At 44.0% G+C, this 20,205-nt stretch overlaps 1 protein-coding gene across 1 annotated transcript; it reads left to right on the forward strand.

Moving 5' to 3' along the window:
- Positions 1-292: 292 nt before the first annotated feature.
- syt7a (synaptotagmin VIIa) lies at positions 293-18,684 on the forward strand. Its single transcript, XM_071904782.2, has 8 exons — positions 293-1,588; positions 5,208-5,336; positions 14,570-14,672; positions 15,845-16,112; positions 16,861-17,030; positions 17,382-17,496; positions 18,244-18,443; positions 18,580-18,684. The coding sequence occupies exons 1-8, from the start codon at positions 372-374 to the stop codon at positions 18,682-18,684; spliced, it is 2,307 nt and encodes a 768-aa protein (XP_071760883.1). The 5' UTR covers positions 293-371.
- The last annotated feature ends 1,521 nt before the right edge of the window (positions 18,685-20,205 follow it).

The raw sequence follows: 20,205 nt of genomic DNA on the forward strand, positions 1-20,205 counted from the left end.
GAGGATATATTTAGTGAGTTGGGAAAATATAAAAACGATGATACAAGATAGTGTAGAGCCCATATCTTACTAAAAAACAGGCAAATGATCACATTTGATCACATCTAACTACTGTTTCTCTCATCTTGGTGTTGAAGTGACTGAACACTGAAACATTTGAGAAAGGTAATGAGCCAATTGAATAGTATTTATGAAGGGGAGGAGTGGAAAATGAGAGGTTGAGAGAGGGAGGGAGGCATACTGTAGGACTTGGTTGGCTGATGGGACGTCTCTAGGGGTAGAGCATGTATTTAAAAGAGGAAAAAGACTTAGAGAGAAAGGAGGAGAGAGGCTAACACAGATGGAAAAAGTTGTGAGAGGAAGTAGAGGAAATGGGGATCTCTCATCAGACCAAAAAACCCTCAGCAGGAAGACCTGGGAGCTGCAAAACCACGACCCACACACCTCGACGCAGTCGCGTTGCACAGAATCGCTCCACGCCCATACGGACAGTGCACATTCGACCACTGCCGACGCGAACCACACCCTCACGCAAACAGCACGCTCAGACCGCGCAGACACGCAAGGTGCATACCCATCTGACACAGACACATACGGCGAGCTTGCAGCTGGCACATTGCTGTCCGACACAGCACTATGACCAGCACACGGCACACAGCGATCACTCAGGCTGCACCTTCTACTGCTATTTCTGCTACTGCTGTTACTGCTGCTGCCTCACGATGCTCTCTTTCTCTCTCCTCCTCCTCCTGTCTCCACCTCCCCATGCTCCTCCCCCTGCCTCCCTCTCCACAAATTCCACCGTTCCTCCTTCCTCCTCCCCTTCTCCATCATCAACTTCCTGTCTGGGTGAACTTTCCTGCACCTATCCTGACGTCAACCTGACTTCTTCTGCTCTCTCTCTCTACTGCCCTGTACCACCTTGCCTTGTCTCTGATGATTCTTTCCCTCTCTCCACCATTTCATCTTCTGCCTCTCCTGACCTCACCACCTCTGACCAACTCACCTCCTCTTGCCATGGCTGCCCTCCTCCATCTACTGCGGCCTCTTCTCCTTCTCCTTCTCCCTCTTCCCCAACCTCTGACTCCTTGTTCCCTTCCCATCGTCCTATCCTATGCCGTCCGCGGCCCTCCTCGCGCTCTCTGCCCTCCCTGCTCCTCTGCCCTCCCAGCTTTGGGGACCCAGCCTTGTCTTCTGCATCCACTCTGGAGCACATCCCCGCTGGGCTGGCCCGGCCCCGGACACTGCTGCGCCAGCAGAGTCTTCAGCAGCCTCTCATCCACCCGTCAGCCCCGGGCCTCAGCCAGCCCCCCACCACATCCCAGAGCCTGGGACAGTTGCACACTGCACCTGGCCAACCTGGGGGAGGCGGGGGTACGGGGGGAGGAGGAGGAGGTGGCGGCAGTGGTGGGGGTGGGGGTGCAGGCACACGAGGGGGTCCCCGGGGTGTACGGGGCAGCCCAGCAGGAGCAGGTGCCTCTCGCTATAGGGGAGGTGGAGCAGGAGGGCGCTCACGCGCCAATCCTGGCAGCTGGGATTACATGATGGGCCAGATCCGAAATCGCGGCCTGGATGTCAAGTCCTTCCTGTGAGTGTCTACCTCTCTCTTCTGTACTGTCACCTACTTAGGCCTCTATCTGATGTGTCTTACAGTATATGCTTTGATTGCACAGGTGCTTTATGCATTTGCTTATGGTATCTATTTGTTTTAATCTATAATGTTTAATATCTCATAATTTAGAATTTAATTAATTATAATTTAGAATTTAATATATAAGTATAATAACTAATGGATCTGCTTTTACCTTGCTTGATTGTGAAATACTGTTCAGTGCCTCTTCTTTGGTTGGTTTTCTTTCACTATGCATCTGACATCCAGGGAAGGATATTACTTCTATCAGAATGTTGCTCCATATTGTGTGCTGTGTGTTGTGTTTGTGTGTATGTTACTGTGTGCATGTGCGCTTTTGTGTGTCTATGTGCCTATGTATGTATATATGTATGTATGTATGTATGTGTGTGTGTGTGTGTGTGTGTGTGTGTGTGTGTGTGTCTGTGTCTGTGTCCGTCTGTCTGTCTGTCTGTGTGATTGTGTGTGATTGTGTGTTTGGAACGCGCACATGTGCAGGATGTTTTTTCTGCATAGAGTTTGGTTGTGATTTGAGAACAACCTATTTGTGCAAGTTAATGTTCTAATATAGTTGCAGAGGCATTTCTATCCATACCTTACTCATTATGCCAATGTGGGATGATGAAGTAGAAGGCAGATAAGGAGGCCAGAGGTTGGACTTTTAGCATATTTGAATAAGCCATTATAAATGTAAATAAGGCTAGAGACAGGCGGTTGTCTTTCAGCCCTAAGCTGTGATTGAGTAGGAGGAGGATCACCATCCCATGTCATCTAGACACCATAGATCACACACTGATATTAACTAGAATAGATTGTGTTGATTAGATTTTATTCTGAGAGGGGGAGTAAATAAATTTACTTGATATATTTTATGATCCCTTTAAGTCTCAATTGAAATTGAATCTTAAATGAATGCATACATCATGAGCAATGATACTTTTCAATATTTCTTCATATGAATGCACAGTGCATTGAAATGAATTAAGTACCTCTCTTGTGAGTGTTTGATGCAATCTGTTAAAGAACGCATTCTTTCCTAATTTTAAAATGAATGATATCATGTGCATGAAAAATGGGAAGGAAGCTGCAACATATTGTGGGCTATTTCTATCCCATTCTGTGATAAATTGTTCAATGTTTACACGGTATGCTCTGCTAAACAGTAACATCTGTCTGGATGGCATTCAGCCTGTCTCCCGCAATTGTCTTCAGAGGACAGCGCTACTAGTGCTAGTTCATAATATTCATGAGATGGTGTCATGAAAAGTCATGATATATTTTATATTCACACAATCCCACTCAATTACATGATTTTATTACTGAACCATTCTTTGGACTGACTCTTAAATGCCCTGCTTAGGAAACAGACCAGTAGGCCTAATCCATATTTCATGAGTATTTGCTACTAAAATGGCACCTCTTTTTCCTACATATCTGTAATTTTTATGCTAATGTCTAAATTGTGAAGCCTGTGTCTGTTAGTTTTGCTGCTAGCCTGTTGACTTCTGTGTCAGCATGTATATATCACACAGTCCACGTGTCACTGTGCATCAGTATAAGACCAAGGGTTAAGCAACTGCGTGTAGATTCATGTTAACCCTGAAACATTGATCTTCTGTCACCAGCACCATTACTTCTACAATAGATTGTTACTTCAGGCCAGAAGAGGAGGGAGGGAGGGCAGAAAAGACAGAGGGCGTGAGGGAGGAATGGAGAAGGACACTGCCAAGGTGTGACATGTGTTTAATGTCCCTTTACACTGAATCCATTTTTACAATAGCTTTTCGGCAATAGCTTTTTTTATGTGCGTTAAAGCCTCTCTGGGCGTTTGAGTAGCACTATGCTGAGCTGATACCATTAGCTAACTGAGACAGGGCCGTTAGCAACGCAGCACATACGACCACCAAGGTCATTGAGAATATCATTCATAATAGTGAACTTTAGCACCCGTTATTTTAAATGTTAGATTGAGCTCATTGTTGTTACACTTCCTTTTCTGAAACAGCAACATTGCAGATGATTGATGACAGAGGGGCCTGGTAATAGACATGACCCATTGTTCGAGCCAGTTAATTTCAATGTTGGCTAGATTCCCCCTGCGGGTGAATCATTGCTCACTGAATGTGTTGGAGATGTCATTGACACAGATATCTAGCCTTGGGAGCCATTTGACCAAATGAATCTCTTGGGAGATTGGTCTTCATGCTTTTTGGCTTAAAATCAATGATTTATCCTGGTGTCATTAATGACCCTTCCCTATCTCGCCTCTGCTTCCTTAATGTTGAGCCCATTGATTAAAGTGTTTTGCCAATATTCTTGAGTGTAAATGCCCATTCTTAACTGGTGATGGGAGAAGAGGGATCCAATAACCATTACACTTACAGCAACAATATGAGCAGCACACCATTAGATCTTATAGAGGTATAACAGAGATTATTAAATGTGGCTTTATGGTACTGCAAGAAACTCATTAGATGGCATATAGGAAAGATGGAATGGGAAGAGGGGGGTTGGGTTTTGCTACACCCAAGCAGTGTTTTCTAAGTGGAGGTATTGTATGAACGCAGTCGGGGGCTTAAGCTGAAGAACTGAGGGTCTGGGTGACAGAGAGGTCGGAAGGAGGGAGTGATGAGGAAGCAGAGAATTAAAAGTAGGGGTTAGGGATGGGGAAAAGGGATTTGGAGAGGAATTGTAGCAGAATCGAGAAGATGAAATGAGAGAGTGCAATGCAGAGAGTGAGAGAGCAGTGACCCAGAAAACGGTGACACACACCAAGCACCTCAAGATACCGTAACACTCAAATAGAAACAATTAGTCCAGATCTTCTTAATGAGGCTTAATTAAATCTTAACTCTGGAGGAAGAAGACAGGCATGTTAGATGGGAAAGGTGAGTCTAGAGGGAAAGCAGAAGGCAGGTTAAATAACCGGATAAATTACTCTGTGTGTGGGTGTGTGTGTATATTTGTGAGTGTGTGTATGTGTATTTTGTGAATATGTGTGTGTGGGGCGCAGGGTGTTTATACATGTGCGTCTGAATACGCTGTTGACATACGTGGCAGTTGATGTGCAAGCTGTTGAATATCACATTCATTAGCAATCGTTAACTAATAACCATCAGTTCCATCAATTATGACAAAATTTATGTCTGTATGATGTGAATACAGCCTGCACCTGCTGTCATCATGACTTCATTATAATCATTACATTATTATTGAGTTGGCCTCCAGTTTAAGGTTGATCCTTAATATCCTTCCCTGGACCAAAGTGCTTGCTGTTGGGATGTTATGCGGCTTTGCGGATTTCCTCTTTTTTCTCTCTGACTGCCTCCTCTGTTTACTCTTACACGGCTTCTCTTATTTTCCCACTGCCTCGCTGTTTTCTATCCTTGCTATCACCTTCTAAACGTCTGTACATATGACCTCTCTTTTCTTCTCTTCCCCTGCACCACGTCTACTGACTCCTCCTGGCATCCCTTTGTTTGATTTCTCTATCCTTTGCATCTATTCCTTGTTCTTTTTCTTGTCTCTCTTCCTATCTCTGTTTCTATCTCTGTCTACTGTATATTTGGGGAGCCAGTGAAGGGAAGATGGTGGTCCTGTCTTTGGCCATTGGTTTGGCCGAGCAAGATGACTTTGCCAATATCCCTGACCTGCAGGAAACAGCGCAGGCAGCACCAGCCAATCAGGAGCCCCCTCCTGAGAAGAGGTACCAGATAAAGTCTGAGAGTGCTTGGCGTGTGAGAGAGAATGGGGTGCAAATGAAAGGATGTGAAGGATCTGGGTATGAGATTGAAGGAAAAAACAGGTGGCTTTAGAATACAGGTAGAGGAGAGTAGTTTTCTAGTGTTTTTCTGTGAGTCACTGCACTCAAGTGCATTGTGCTACAGACTGCTGTGCCTGAAATAGCACCAGATGGAGTTTGATATGACACTGTTACAGAAACAACAGTGAGAGCTGACTATGGGACCAAAGGTAAAAAAAAAAAAACCTGTAGTGCCGATATGAGTAAAGAGATAAAGCAATTTGTGTGTTAGCTGTAAAGCAGTAATGAGCTCATAAATCACTGCAGTGAGATGGTCACCTGCACCCTCACTAGCACTCCAGTCCTTTTATCTGTTTTTAGGGATAAAAATTGGCCAATCAAATAAAATAGTGTTGTCTCATGCCAGTGGTCCCTTTTTCCGACCATGATAATTATCTCCCATTTTGCAATGACATTCTCCTCTACCATTTTCATCTCTATTTGTTTGTTTTCTCTCCTGTCTTTCAGAGACCTCCCATTGGTATTTGTCGTATTTCCTTTGTATTTTCATGCTTTTATTATTCCAGTCCTTTCTACTCCTGTGTTCTTTCTTGTGCTTTTTTTTCTCCTGCTCATTAGCTTCCTTCAATCGCCCTCTGCCGCTCTGAGAGTCCCGTCTCTGTAGCTCCACCGAGGGCCCAGAGAGCCTCCTCATTATTCCACAACATGTTAGTCACTTACATAAACATGCTGCTAAAAATAAACCTTTTCCTCGCTAGCCACCTTACGCACCACAGATGCCTAAATATTTCCACTGATCTATAAGGATACTCCACTCTTGCTGTCCCAAAAGAATTGTTTTTGTATTCTGCTTAGAAAATTGACAATTTTTGAGCTGCTCTGTAAGGCTAACAAATAAGTACCATGGCTGTGTCATGTGAAACAAATAACACAAACCACAGTGTGTGCTTGTGTTATTCATTTCAGCTGTGGATGGTGGTTTTGATTATTAGCTCCAGTGTTTCACACCACAGAGCCGGAGTAAAATCCTGCATTCGGTCCAGCCCTAGGCTGCTGCGACACACTTGATTTCCTCTGCAGTCCAATTAGGCCATTTTAACCTCACTTTGATTCTGTGACAAATTGGAGACACTTTGGAGATGCATAATATGACACACACCTTAAAATAAAATGGTAGGGTAGGGTGAACAAATTCTGATTTACTTGTCACACCAATTATTTTTCATTCAGAAGTGTTTCATCAATTTGAAGCATGATTTATAACTTGGGGTCTATTACAGTGCAGATGGCTACTGTCTTCCTTATCTGTCCTGCACAGCTACAGAATGAACCTGAACTGTGTCTATGCAGCTTGTGAAACATTGTAAGGCATTTTAAAAGTCTCCTCTCCCTGTGGATACATGTCAAACATTAAGGTTTAATCAAAGTGTATCCCAAACAGGGTCAGTGGTGTCTTCAGCACAACGTCAATTGTCCTTCTGGAACTAATAACCACCTTCATTTATCATAGACACAGCTAGCCTTGAGAGCTATGCTATGTCAACAACAACTGAAAGATATTTGTCTCTTGGTTCGTCTGCCTCATTTTAGTCTCTTGCCTCCAAGCGTCCTCTGGCCTTTTTCTAGAGTCAACACAACACTGCACAGAGTTACAAAGAAGCATGCAAGTGTTCTTTGAGTAAGAACGCTGTTTTTGTCAACCTCAAAAGCTATAGATCCATAACTCATAGTGATGTTTTAGCATATTCGTTATTCAGGTTTATTGTGAGACCCGTGGAGCCGCAGAGCCGTAGAATGTTCTGTGTTTTTACTGTGTGCATTACATTTAGCTCTCCAGCTTTTGCATTCACCTGGGACCCTTCTTAAATGGGATGTGTAATCAACAAATAATAGAGAGTATGGAGCAAGCAGGCGCCACAGGCTCCTAATCCAGCACATTGCTAGGAGGACTCACCTCGATTAACAGTGACTGAGTGCATTGTGATATTTTCTAGATTAACCTGAGGTTCATTTAATTTCTCTCAATCAAAACTGAATGACTGGCAGTTTATGGTGTTTAGAAGGGGAACAATCGAGACCTAGGAAGTAAAAAAAAGAAATTAAACTATAATGAGGGCTTTGAATGTCTCGGTCCTTTGCTGAACTATCCCCCTCCTGAGCTGTAAAGTAATTCCACTTGAGCCACTTATTGTTTTGTTTGTTTCATGACAAATTACAAATTCAAATGTCTAATGAATGGTTTAGCCACACTCTAATTGGATGCTAAATTTAGCGGCTCATATAAGAGTTGTAAGTCTACAGTGTATTAGAAATGCAAGGTGTAAGCTGGCTGGGAGTATATCATTCCCTGTGGTGTTAGTGCTGACTTCACAGATGTCTGACCATGATTTAATCAATCACATCCTTGGCATATTGCTTATACTAAACGGGGCTCTCAAGCCTGCCTCCAGCTGGAGACAAAGCCGTTCTTTCATTCTTCTCTCGTTCTCCAAACCCATATCATCGCAACCTGTGCTCCCACATCAAACATGTCCTTCACATGCCCATCAGTCATCCTCATACATGTATCCTTTATGTCTACCCATGATATAAACTAAAATGGTCATATAAACAAGTCACTGGCAAATTCAGGCAAAAATTAATGTTCTTTCAAAGTGATATAGGTTGTACGATATAGGTTGTGCAATTCTCAAATGTTAACACCGAAGATGAATGCAATAAAACCTTGTAGAGTTTGTAGAGTTCAAATTCAGGTGCACTAAAGTGAAATTCCTACACTAGTGATGAATAGCAAAGAGCCGCTCTACACGAGGTCTGATGTTATACAGCAACATCCCTGGAACCTTGGTTTTAGAAACACTGTTGTACTGAAGCTACAGATGACAGCAGAGAGGCAAGACTTTGCTAGATTGCTCCTCATTTATCTTTCAGCAGTGCATATTGCTTCATTGTTGCTCAGCCATAACTGAAGGCAAACAAACAGAATTATCCCCACTGGTCCTGAGAAGGTGGAGTAGTGCCACAGATGTTCATATTGCTCCTTCATTGACCTTGTGAGTGCGGTCATTGGTTGACAGGTTCTTGTGTGACCATTTGTTTCTGAGGAGAGGTAAGAACAGGCAGACGGTGTTGGACTGTACCAGACCTGGTGGTAGTGACAGAGACTTTCAGACCAAGGTTACACATTTTAACAGGAAGGAACTCCCACACAGGGGGAAGAGAGGCAATGTCATATGGTAATGTAGCAGAGGAACTGGCTTTGATTACTGGCAGCAACAATGGCTTCTGTTGCTTTGACTCTGGGGCCCCACATGCTGAGATGTTTACATCCCAGGCATCCATAAGTTGTGGATCTCAGAAAGCTTAATTAGGGTACTAGAATGGCTTGTTAATGCCTCAGTGGCTTACGCTCACACAATTCTGCTGCGATTCAGTGAACCTATAGGTTCTTCCCCACTGTTGCTATAAAGGGAAGCCACAGTCCCCGAGAGCTTTCAATCTAGATCGCTCTCTGAGCAGCAAGCAAATGACCCAATGAGGAGCGAGGCTCTAGACGAAGAAGGCGGGGTTTATCCTTGTGGCACGTTAACATTCAATCCACTGGCCTGTGGTCTTTCAATTATTCATCCATGCATGTTACATCATTTTATGTAAGCCAGTGGAGTTATTTCTTGATTCAGAATCCATCTTATGTATATACATAGATTTGTCTCTACCTTGAAGATGTAATGCACTCACTTAAATCTTCTCAGTGTCTGTTAATTGCCAAGTGAGCTATATAATATTGTTTCATAATTTATGAGCTTATTACATTGCTTAACTTGACATGAAAGACAAGGCAAACAGTGGATGGCAGTGATGACTTTTTGCCATAAATCAATATAAATGTGTTTTCATTTAATTTAATGGCTGTCTGTTTGTGCCCACCATCACTTAGAGTAGGACTAGGGTAGGAGTTTATACTCTATGTGATGGAGGAGGGTATGTTAGAGGTTAGTACGTAATGTTCGGTCACCGTGACAAATTAGATTAGGTCACAGCATACATAGGTGTATGCAGTACTGTGCACACTAATCAATTTTAAAGTGGTAATGCAGCATCTTGGTTTCTTGGATTGTAGGAAAACTGTTATTATGCTATTCGTTAATATTCTGTATGAATGTTTCCTTGTACATAAACATGTCAATTGATTATTTTATGCTCTGCTAGTCTGACACAGTGCTCCTCCTGTGACAGGGGCTTTGCAGGCCTGACTAATCCGCAGTGCCTTGGGGGACTCTGGTTAAGACTGTCCCGCGGGCCTTGGCTCCCTGCAGCCACCATGCTCATCCACACACCACAGGGGAATGCGGGGATGCGTTCAACCACATGCTAAGAGAGGGGGGAGTAGATAGCACTAAGGCGGAAAAAAGGAATTACAAAGAGAGGAGGAGGAGAGTGCATTCATACATTCATCCATCCATATGTCAGGAGAGGAAGTTCAGAGTGCAAATCCATCTTCCTTCCAAGAGAGTAGTAGGGAGTACTTATTGTATTGTGCACATCCATGCGTTATGTGGGTCTAAAGGCATCACTCTAGCCAGCCGGTACACGCTCGTACACATGCTCAACTCATACATCCAGATAGATGGATGGGATGGTGGTTGGGGAGACAAGCTATTAGGAGCATTAACCTGGGACCCGTGTGTCGTGCCTCAGAACAGGTGGCACATCTGCAGCAGCCTCCACCTCTGAGGCAATCTTCAATTTAATGGTGATTCAAAATATTTGGTAGACTTATGTTGGCAGGTTTAATGGACTTTTAAAATGTTTTGATGATTTTATGTTGGTGGAATTCCCTGGAATGATAGGTTATTTATTTTAATTGAGCTCTGAGATATGAATGCTAAATTGCAGAGAGGATTGGGAGCCCACAAAAGAGAGGGGGGACTCTCAACTGTTGCAGACAGTAGATACCGAGCTCCTCTTTGGATTTAAAGGTAATCATATTTGCCATGCATATATTACAGTGTTTCAGTGAATGCAGAAGACAGTATGGGCCACCCTACCCAGAGTCTGTCACCCTAGTTAGAAGCAGGCAAAAAAAAAAAAAAAGTCTTGGAGAAGCGCTGAAATATTGCTTCCAATATCTATGCAGTCATAAAACAGCACTTACATAGATCTGGAGACAACATTTGGCACCAGCTGAATTGCTTTGTGGTTTTCTATTTCCATTCGGAGTTCAGTGAATGAAACAGGAATACAGTAGGCAGCATTTAGCACCTCCCTTGTTGCTCCTTCCTGAAATGGGATTTCAGTAAATGATGCTATTTTGGACTCATTTCCAGCACCAAGATCCAGGAAGTAATTAGTTATCAGCGCATGCATTTGGATGTCACAGCAGTCTTTTGTAGACTGATAGTCAAGGAACCAGGAATGACTGGCTTACTATGGTGTGAATGTACATGTGCTCTATGTGGATGGTGAGTTATGTAAGCAGCACATTGCTTCAATATTATGGTTCTCTATGTGTATGATCCTGTGCAGTCCGCTGTGGTCCCTAGAGAATGATAGATCTAGTGGGTGGCTATGAAATGGAGCATAGGCATTGAAATACATCACTTCATGGACTCAGGCGAGCGTGTTTGTGTGATTGTGACATGTTTGCAGTGGGGTGGGCAGTCTGGGTGTCTGAAAAAGGGCTGGGGTGGCTTTCTTTCTCGCGTCTCTCTCCAGCCTAGAAGTGGAGTGTCTTTCCCCCCCCCTTCCCCCTCTTCGAGCTGCTGGCCCTCGGTCAGGTAACAAAAAAGGATAGTATCACAGGACGGTGAAACCCAAAGTGGCCCCGCCTGCCTCCATATGTCTGTTCATGTGAATGTGTGTGTCTGCGAGGCTCTCACCCGTACCTGTCATATATCCTACCTTATCTTCTTTGTTTTGTGTGTTTGCCTGTTTGCTGCACCCCTCTAAACACACCCCTCCCCGCGCCCACTCCCAACACCCTCTTGTCACACACACCCCACTCCCCGAACCCCCATATGTATGGTCTATGTTTCTAGAGCCGTTGCTATGCCAACAGCCCACTTTCCATGCTTTAGCTGTAGGAGAAACTGATCAGAACTTGAGTCCACTCTGCCTCCCACTGGCTACTGTAGACAACTGCAGGCTTCAAAGCATCAATTTCCATTTCAACCCCCAAGGGGTCAATCAGAGACAGCATTGGCACAACAATTTAGCAGTTGTAGTATTATCATATGCCAAAATTATTATCTCTGTTTTATAAATTAAACAAACAAAAACAAATCTTAGTTTCAATTTATGATACACTGCACTAGCTGGAGCAAAAGTATTGTTTTCAACAACAGATATGCAGCCTCAGTTTCTTAGTTGAAACAGCCTGGAGGCAGCACTCAGTCAGAGGACCACCTCAGGTGCTGTAGAGCAGGGCTGGTAGAAAGGCCATTCCCCTGGCTGCACTAGCTCTTACCTGAGAATGCACTGAACCCCTGAATGAAGCATGAAGGAGAATGAATAATTGAAGACGTTCACTCCGCATCGACAGTTGGGAGGTGGAGGAGGAGGGAGGTGCCTTACTCTACTTCAACCCCTGAGTCTCTCTCCATGCTTTAGTGCTCTTTTGAGCTAATCCTCAGATCTTGGGTTAGTGTTTTACCCAGCCTTTTCCTCTCCTCTCAAACTCGCTGCCTGCAGTTTAGAGTCTGCGCCAAACAAACAGGCCCCTGTCAGTGCAATTACCTCCCTTGGCAACTAATACAACTAACACCAATTGATGAATACTCCCTTCCCTTCTAGAAATGGTTAACATCCCTCCTCCCCCCGTCTCGCTCTGGTTCCTTTGCTGGTTGAAGTGATTGTCTGTTTGCCTGTCTTGTTTGCTTGCTTTTTCTGTCTGTCTATTTGTCAGTATATTTTCCCTGGTTCTGTCCTTGTCTTCTGCAAAAAATTGTACACATTTTTGCATTCAACATTACTTTTCATCCAAATTTTCAGTCTAGAGTGCCCAACAGAATGTACAGTCCAATTCTACCACCAAACAAACATTCTCTCAGTATAAAGATAATCAGAAAATGCTGGCCAGACAGACAGACTTTGTATGGGCTCCTTGTTTTCTGCCTGTCCAAGGCATTGCCTTCACTCTCTGAGTGACAACTACTTGCATATATGATATATGCACATGTAGCCAATGCCAGGTATGTGCTTTGGCCCTTGTGTCCCCAATCCACACTTTTAGAGTGTTGCTAAATGGATGGAAAATCAGGTGGGAATACATAAAGTTAACACAACATAAAATATAATTTGTAGTTCATCACTAACAACGCCCTCTTTTGTAACACTCTAAATGTGCATTTCCTATGGTTTTACTATTCGTCTCTTTTTGTGTTTTAAATGATATTATATTTTTGTATGGTATATCTAAGCCTTTTTTCGCTCTCATACTGTATCTCATCTATCTTTTCTTTTGAGCTCTCCTCCTAAAGAACAGTGCTTCTTGCTCTCTTTTTCTTCCTGGTGATCAATTGTATTTATTGTCTTTTTCTTTTCTTCTCTTTGCTCTTTTTTCTCCCTTTCAGCATATGTTTGCCCTTTTGTCTCCTGTTTGAGATATTGTGTGTGCATAGTTCTTTATTTTTGTCTTTTATTCTTTGATACTTATCAGACTGACCAAACTAAGCCTCTCTTGTGTTTCCAGGCTTTCCTTCCTTCCTTCCTTCCTTCCCTATCTTTTCTTGCAGCTCTGTTTTTCTCTCTAACGTGCTGGTGTTTGTAACAATCTCACTCTCTGTTTGGTTTGGTTTCGTAACCTCACTGTTCATGCTATTAATACTTGCTATCTCTTCTAATACAGATAAATGTTTAATCTTCAGCTTGCTTTCTATTTCTTACATTTCGTCTTGGACCTTCTATCTTCTCTACAGTCTTTATAATTTCTGTGTGCCTCCTCCATTGTGTGTGTACAAACTCAGCGTCCTCTGCGTCTGCTCGTTTCTGTTCTCTTTCTCTGTTTCTCTTTCTGGTCTTGTTATTCCTCTCTTTATTTACTGTTCATTTGTTGCCTAACAGTGTTTCAGTGTTCTGCCTCTCCATGTGCCTTGACCAGTCATCTATGGAGTGCTCTGTGTCCAATGTGTCACATAACATTGGCCAGGACTTTCGCACTGGCTCTTTCTCTCTCTATCTTTTCTCATGCCTTCCTTATTCTCATATCATCTTTTCTCAGTTTGATTATTTTGCTGATTTTTTCTTTCTTTTAAATTTGTGAATCTCTTTGTTTTTATGAGGTATGAACATAGAGGTTTTTCTCTCAGAATGTTTGTCCCACTTTAACATTATGTTACCTTTATTTTTATTTTTTTAACAATCCTCTTCTGAAGGAACTAAACTTAACATCTATTAACATTTGTACCTAAGTACCAGCTCTGCCATGGGAGATCTCTGCTCTCTCGTATATGTCCCTTTATATTTTGTTTTGTTGCTGCTGATTCCCACCAACTGAGAGATTTAAACACACAGACACACACACATACACACACACACCTTACAAACTGTTCAACATCTGTGACAGTCTGGTCCTGTACATGTTGCTATACATGTCTGTCTACTGTATATAACGTTATGTTACTATACATGTCATTATACATGTGTGTCTTGTTTATGTCTCGTTTAGGGAATAAGGGGTGGACATTATATGTTGGTTTCTGTCAATCTAAACTAAACCCTGACACATCATGTATTAGTGGTTCTCTTTTGTGTTCTGTCTGAAAATGTGTTTGCTTACAGTACTTATTGGAGGTAACTTTCTTGTTAGAGACATTATGGATGCTTGCCACAGTGGACATATGTACAGTCATCTCAGATTCCAAGTTTCATCAAACAGGACTCACAACATCAAACATCCTGAATTCTGGTGCCCGCTTTTAATCAGTGGAGTATTTGGCAGATTTCATTGGCTTTGTTCATGATAGCTAGAGGAAGTACAAACTACTTTGAAATGACAGATCCATCCAAAGCAAACTTGGACTCAATCGGCCATTTCGGATAGACAGCTTCAAGTGCCAAACAGGTGGAGGTTGGACTCCCTGTATTCTCAGACATTCTCTCTTTCTCGAGATGAGTTAGACTCTCAGCAGATGCCCTTGCTGTGTTTTCTCTGTGTCAACCTGCTTTTTTACCTACAGGGGCAACAAGCCAGTTAACAGCCCCAAGGGCCAACCCCCTGATGCCGATGGCCACTCCTCTGTGACTGACCTGGCCAACTCTCTCACTGGGGACATGGTGATGGTAAGACCCTCCGTCTCACCTCCATCTGCTTACCTCTGCTGATAAATCAGTGTGTTTGTTCAAATGTCCCATGGCTGTATGAGGTGACTGTCCCTCCTCAGGGAGGGCCAGTGTTGCTGAGTCATCCTGCCTGCACAGGCCATGTTGATTTGAAGCTGTACAGGTGCATAAGAGAGCCACGCTGGAAAATAACACAGGCAGGCTTACAGTGGCAATCAAGCGAGACGAGCCATCCAAGGTGACTCACACACTGTTTGATCTAGTGTTAAATTAGACTTGGAATATTTCACAGAGGCTCTGCCTGACAGGTATAAAAGCTATATTGACAAATGTTGAGAGTGACTCATTATGAGTCTTTTTTATTTGAAAATTGTAGCTCTCAGCTGCAAAGGTGAAACTTCTGGCACTGAAATCAACAACTTCAAGTAATGCTCCAAGTGAGTGTTAGTGTGCAAACCACTCCTCGAGCTGGGCTATTCAAAGTGTCAACCCTTCCTCAGGGAGACCAGCTTCCTCAGGGAGATAACACAACCTGCTGATGGTGTTAACTCCCTGTTCCTCAAACCATTCCTTCCAATCTGTGATATTCTTGCAGAGAGAGAAAAATAGAGGAGAGAGGCAGAAGGTGGAGCCATAAGGAAAAAAGAATGAAGGGATAAAGACACCTGCAAGTACAGAACATCAACCTTGAGCTGTGCTTCCCTTGCCATTCTCTCCATGCCTCTCACGCAGTGCACTCTCTCTCTCTCTCTATCTCTCTCTCTCTCTCTCTCTCTCTCTCTCTCTCTCTCTGTCCACTGCTTTCTATCAGATAGTGGCCTTTTAGTGCACAGCAATGATAAAGCAGTCAGAGTGGCTGCGAGAGAGAATGGGTGGTCTAAAGCTCCCCTATCTTTAATCTGAGCACCTCCTGCCTCTTAAGAACATTAGTGAGGAAATTAAACTCTCTCAGTCTGCTTAATGTCAGACCGATCTCTCTCTTTGAGCAGCCCCTTGAGTGTGTCCTGATAGAAATGCAGCTCTAAAATCTCTTGTGCCCTCACAGCTTCTCTCTGTCCACGTGTGTGTGTGTGTGTGTGTGTGTGTGTGTGTGTGTGTGTATGTGTGTGAGTGAGAGAGTGCATTTTACTAAATATACTTGACTCTGCTGCCCCTGTCCTTGCACGGTGCAGCTGTCTCCAGGTTCGGAGGACGATGACGGTGAAGGGCCTATCAGTGAGAAGCTGGGCCGGATCCAGTTCAGCATAGGCTACAGCTTCCAGGACTCCACCCTCACTGTCAAAGTTCTCAAGGGCCAGGACCTCCCCGCCAAAGACTTCTCTGGCACTTCCGACCCCTTCGTCAAACTCTACCTGCTGCCCGACAAGAAGCACAAGCTGGAGACCAAGGTCAAGAGGAAGAACCTCAACCCCCACTGGAACGAGACCTTCCTGTTTGAGGGTCTGTGTTGCTTCCAATCACCTGCTCATCGATGAGCTGTTGCTGAAATGCATGTTGAAAATAGAGGCTGAAGGTGCTTCACTCACAAACCAAACAAGTACAGATTCTAAGCAGCACCATGGCGCATTCATGCCGATGATGAAGAGTTCTTTCTCAACAGGAAAAGGGGATTGTGGGAGTTGTGTGAAAATTCGCAGACAAGGTGTGAAGGTTGATTGTTAAAGCTAAATTTTCACAATGATAGAACCTTTAGATACTGCTCAATAAACAACAGGTTTTGTAGAAAATAATTTTCTGAAGTGCTGTAAACCGCAATGAAGTTTGATAGCGCCCAGGAATAGAGGAGTGAAGTGTCTCACCCCTTACTGACCTGAATTTGCCTCATTATGAAGATTGTGCTTGGGTGACAGCGCAGAGGTAAAAAAGCCAGAAGACAGTGCAAAAGGCTCAAACACTTGCCAAAATTAGAACAATAGCCGACACCCCTGAAAAATGAATGAGGCAGGCCTTTGTGACTACTGTATAATGATCCTGCTCAGTCATTTTCGAGAGTGCTGGCTACTCTTGCGGTTTTTGAATTGCTTGTTGGCCTAATTGATGCCTGTAGCATAGTGCACATTACACTCATTGATGGCCTTTCACTGTCTTTTTTGCACTGCCAAGAATATATTTCTCACTCTCTCAGTGGTTCAGTGTATCTTACTTATCCAGTGTACACCTCAGTGTTATCTGTTTGTCTCTATCTCAGGTTTTCCGTATGAGAAGGTGAGAGAGCGCACTCTCTACCTTCAGGTGTTGGACTACGACCGCTTTAGCAGGAATGACCCCATTGGAGAGGTGTCAATCCCCCTTAACAAGGTGGAACTGGGACAGATAAAGACCTTCTGGAAGGAGCTCAAGCCCTGCAGTGATGGCAGTGTAAGGCAGCAGACACCACAGGGATGTGGTCAGAGGGGCTGAAGGCTGTGATTGGGCCTTCATGTGGGAAATCAGGACTTCGGGAGGGATGGCCATGAGGCTTACTGATGATTAATACAGTGTTTCAGGCTGGTGTTGTATTAACAGTGTTATTAAAATTAATATGTCATTTGTTGAGCAGAAAGGGGAGTAGTGTTGTAAGATTACACAACAACCTACTGAGTAACAGGGAGTTTGATATTCCCTGATGAAAGACTGGATGACTCACTACTGTGTGTGTGTGTGTGTGCGTGTGTGCGTGTGCATGTGCGTGTGTGTGCGTGCGTGTGTGCATGTTTGTATGTTCCTCAGGGAAGACGAGGAGACCTGCTGGTGTCTCTTTGCTATAATCCCACCGCCAACACCATCACTGTGAACATCATCAAAGCACGCAATCTCAAAGCCATGGATATCGGGGGCACCTCAGGTACAGATTCCACTCTGTTTGCTCCGTTCTGTGCTCGCTCCCTTGCCCTCCCTCACCGGGCCAAAATCCTTCTCATGACACCGGAGGCCCTATGGCGTCCACAAGCAGCTCTGGCTCTGTGTTCAAACATTTACTGACCTGTCCATGCAGGGGAAGGTTACCGTCTGGGTCCCAAGCTGGGGCTCACCACAGAGAGCTATGGCAGCAAGGTGACATTCCATCAGGATCTCTCTCTCTCTCTCTCTCTCTCTCTCTCTCTCTCTCTCTCTCTCTCTGCTGTATATCTAGTAGGATCTTTAGCCTCCTAGCTAAATGTGTGTGTCAGCTCAGCTCACTACTCAGTGCCAGCCCCAGTCTGGGGGTAGTGTTGTTGTGTGGTATCAGGTCTCATAGTGAAATACTATCAGCATGTTTTCGGAATATTACTGATTCCTGAAATAGTGAAAGCGGTATGTGATAGTACTACAGTATATGTTAATGTTGTTCCAGAATTGCTACTACAAATCCCAGGCCCTATTTCCATAAATACTTCCTCCTCTGTATGTTTTCCGGCTCGGGGGAGAAGTTGACCTTGAGCTCTAACTAGGTGTCTGCTTCCCTGCCGCCTGTCATGACTTTAACAATTAAGAGGGTAATTGCTAACCTGACCCCAAATCAGCTTCCATTGGCGACTCCGTCCTAGTCCTCATGCTGTTTTGCACTCCCCGTAATTTGCTGCACTTGGTTCTGTCTCCGTCCATATTGCAGATCCATATGTGAAGGTGTGGCTGATGCACAAGGACAAGCGTGTGGAGAAGAAAAAGACCGTGGTGATGAAGCGCTGTCTGAACCCCATCTTCAACGAGTCCTTCCCCTTCGACGTGCCCGCCCATGTGCTGAGGGAGACCACCATCATCATCACTGTCATGGACAAGGACAGGCTCAGCCGCAACGACGTTATTGGCAAGGTAACGCTTGACAGTGCTGCTGCCTCGTCACCTTAGTTACAACACCTGAGATCATGTGAGTTTTAAGAAAGTCACTGTCTTCCTCCTTTTCTTTTCTTCCCTCTCTTTATTTGTTCATGTCTCTTCACCCTCTCAGATCTATCTATCGTGGAAGAGCGGACCAGCGGAGGTGAAGCACTGGAAAGACATGATGGGTCGGCCGCGCACTAACGTCGCCCAGTGGCACGCTCTCAAGGCCTGATCGCGCCGCCCAGCTTCCTCCATGGCCCCTCCCCGTCTCCTACCTTCCCTCCCCCTCCCCGTCCACTCCCGTCCTTATGCACAAGACTGACTTGCTGCCAGGCTGCGAAACACGGGTACAATTAGCCATCTGCTCTCTTAAACCTTTAAACTCTTTTCTCTCCAAATCTCTACCCCCTCTCTATTCCTCTCCGACTCTCCTCTCTTCTTCTGTTCTTTCTCATTCAGCCCCGTCTTATTTTCTGTGTCTACCACTTTGCCAATGGTCCCCCTGTTTCTGACTGTCTGTATGTCTGTCTGTCCTTATGCACTTCGCCTGTGGAGATCTAATGTTCTGTTTGTTTCTTTGTCAACCCTTCCTCTTTGCGAGACCCCTTGGTTGTGAACTGCAATGCAGCCCTTGACCTATATAAGGTGCCAGTCCCGTGGGATCACAGAGAATCTTAAGTATGGCGTAATGATCTAATCTCATGTAATCCTACTGTATGACTATTCCAGGTAAACAATACTATACAGTATGTACTGTATGTACGTATACATATATATATATATACTATAGGCGTTTAGATTGGCAGAGTTCCCCTTATACACATTATAAATATATGTTATCCATATCCTGTCTGTTGTTGTCCCATCTCTCCTGTCTCTTCATTTGTTGGCTTGTCCTTGTCATCTGTCCCGACTGTACTATATCCTCCCCCTCATTTTGGCCCTCTCTCTTTTTCACTGAAAAGTGGTTTAATGTTCAGCTGAAGTTGTAGAAAGCAATCAATATATGGTTTGTGATGACTTTCCTGAGAACAGCTGGACTCAAAATGGAATTGTTGATACTGCTGTCTCTCTCCCCCTCTCTTTTCTTCTCTTGACCTTTCTTTCTCTCTCTCTTTTCTTATTGTTCTCTCTTTCTCTTCCTCTGGCACAATATTAGTGAATCCCCCCTTTCTGGACCCCTTGTCGTCTGTGTGCTGTGGGTGCTGTGCTGTAGCTCCAACAAAAGTAGAGATAAAAAAAAAAACTGAACTTACCGAACTTGGAAAGCGGGAACACAATAAACTTCTGAAACGGATCACTCCTGGTTTTTCCAGACAAAAGCCCTGACATGGAGAGAGAAAAAAGAAGATGAAAAAAAAAAAAAAAAAAAAATCACCCAAAATGCGATGATGTCATTTTTCACAAAATCACCAACTGAAGAAACCAATTAAAATGTTCTTCCAACGCTAAGATGAAAATAGAAGCAAAAAGCAAGTTTCTTGGGCTGTGCTGTGTGTGCACATGCATTTGGGTGTGTGCGCGCACTTGTGTGTATGTTCGTGTACGCTATGAATTCTCTGTGCTGCCCTGTGCTCTTGTGTTGCCCTTTTGTGCCGATGGGGGTTGATCTCCTGCAAGAACCCTTTGAGCTCCCCACCAGTTTTGACTTAACCTGTATATGGTGTGTAGTATGGCTGCGTTTATGTGAGCATATTGAGCTGTGTGTGTGTGCGGATGTGAGTTTGCATGTACGTGTGTGTGTTCACAGGAG

The sequence above is a fragment of the Centroberyx gerrardi genome, chromosome 4 (assembly GCF_048128805.1).
Source record: "Centroberyx gerrardi isolate f3 chromosome 4, fCenGer3.hap1.cur.20231027, whole genome shotgun sequence".
Classification (NCBI taxonomy): domain Eukaryota; kingdom Metazoa; phylum Chordata; class Actinopteri; order Beryciformes; family Berycidae; genus Centroberyx; species Centroberyx gerrardi.

Bases quoted from the DNA above. Each gene is read 5' to 3' on its own strand.
- syt7a (XM_071904782.2), top strand. From the start codon at position 372: ATGGGGATCTCTCATCAGACCAAAAAACCCTCAGCAGGAAGACCTGGG. The intron at 16,113-16,860 runs GTCTGTGTTGCT...TCTCTATCTCAG, and splicing joins CGAGACCTTCCTGTTTGAGG to GTTTTCCGTATGAGAAGGTG. The intron at 18,444-18,579 runs GTAACGCTTGAC...TCACCCTCTCAG, and splicing joins GCAACGACGTTATTGGCAAG to ATCTATCTATCGTGGAAGAG.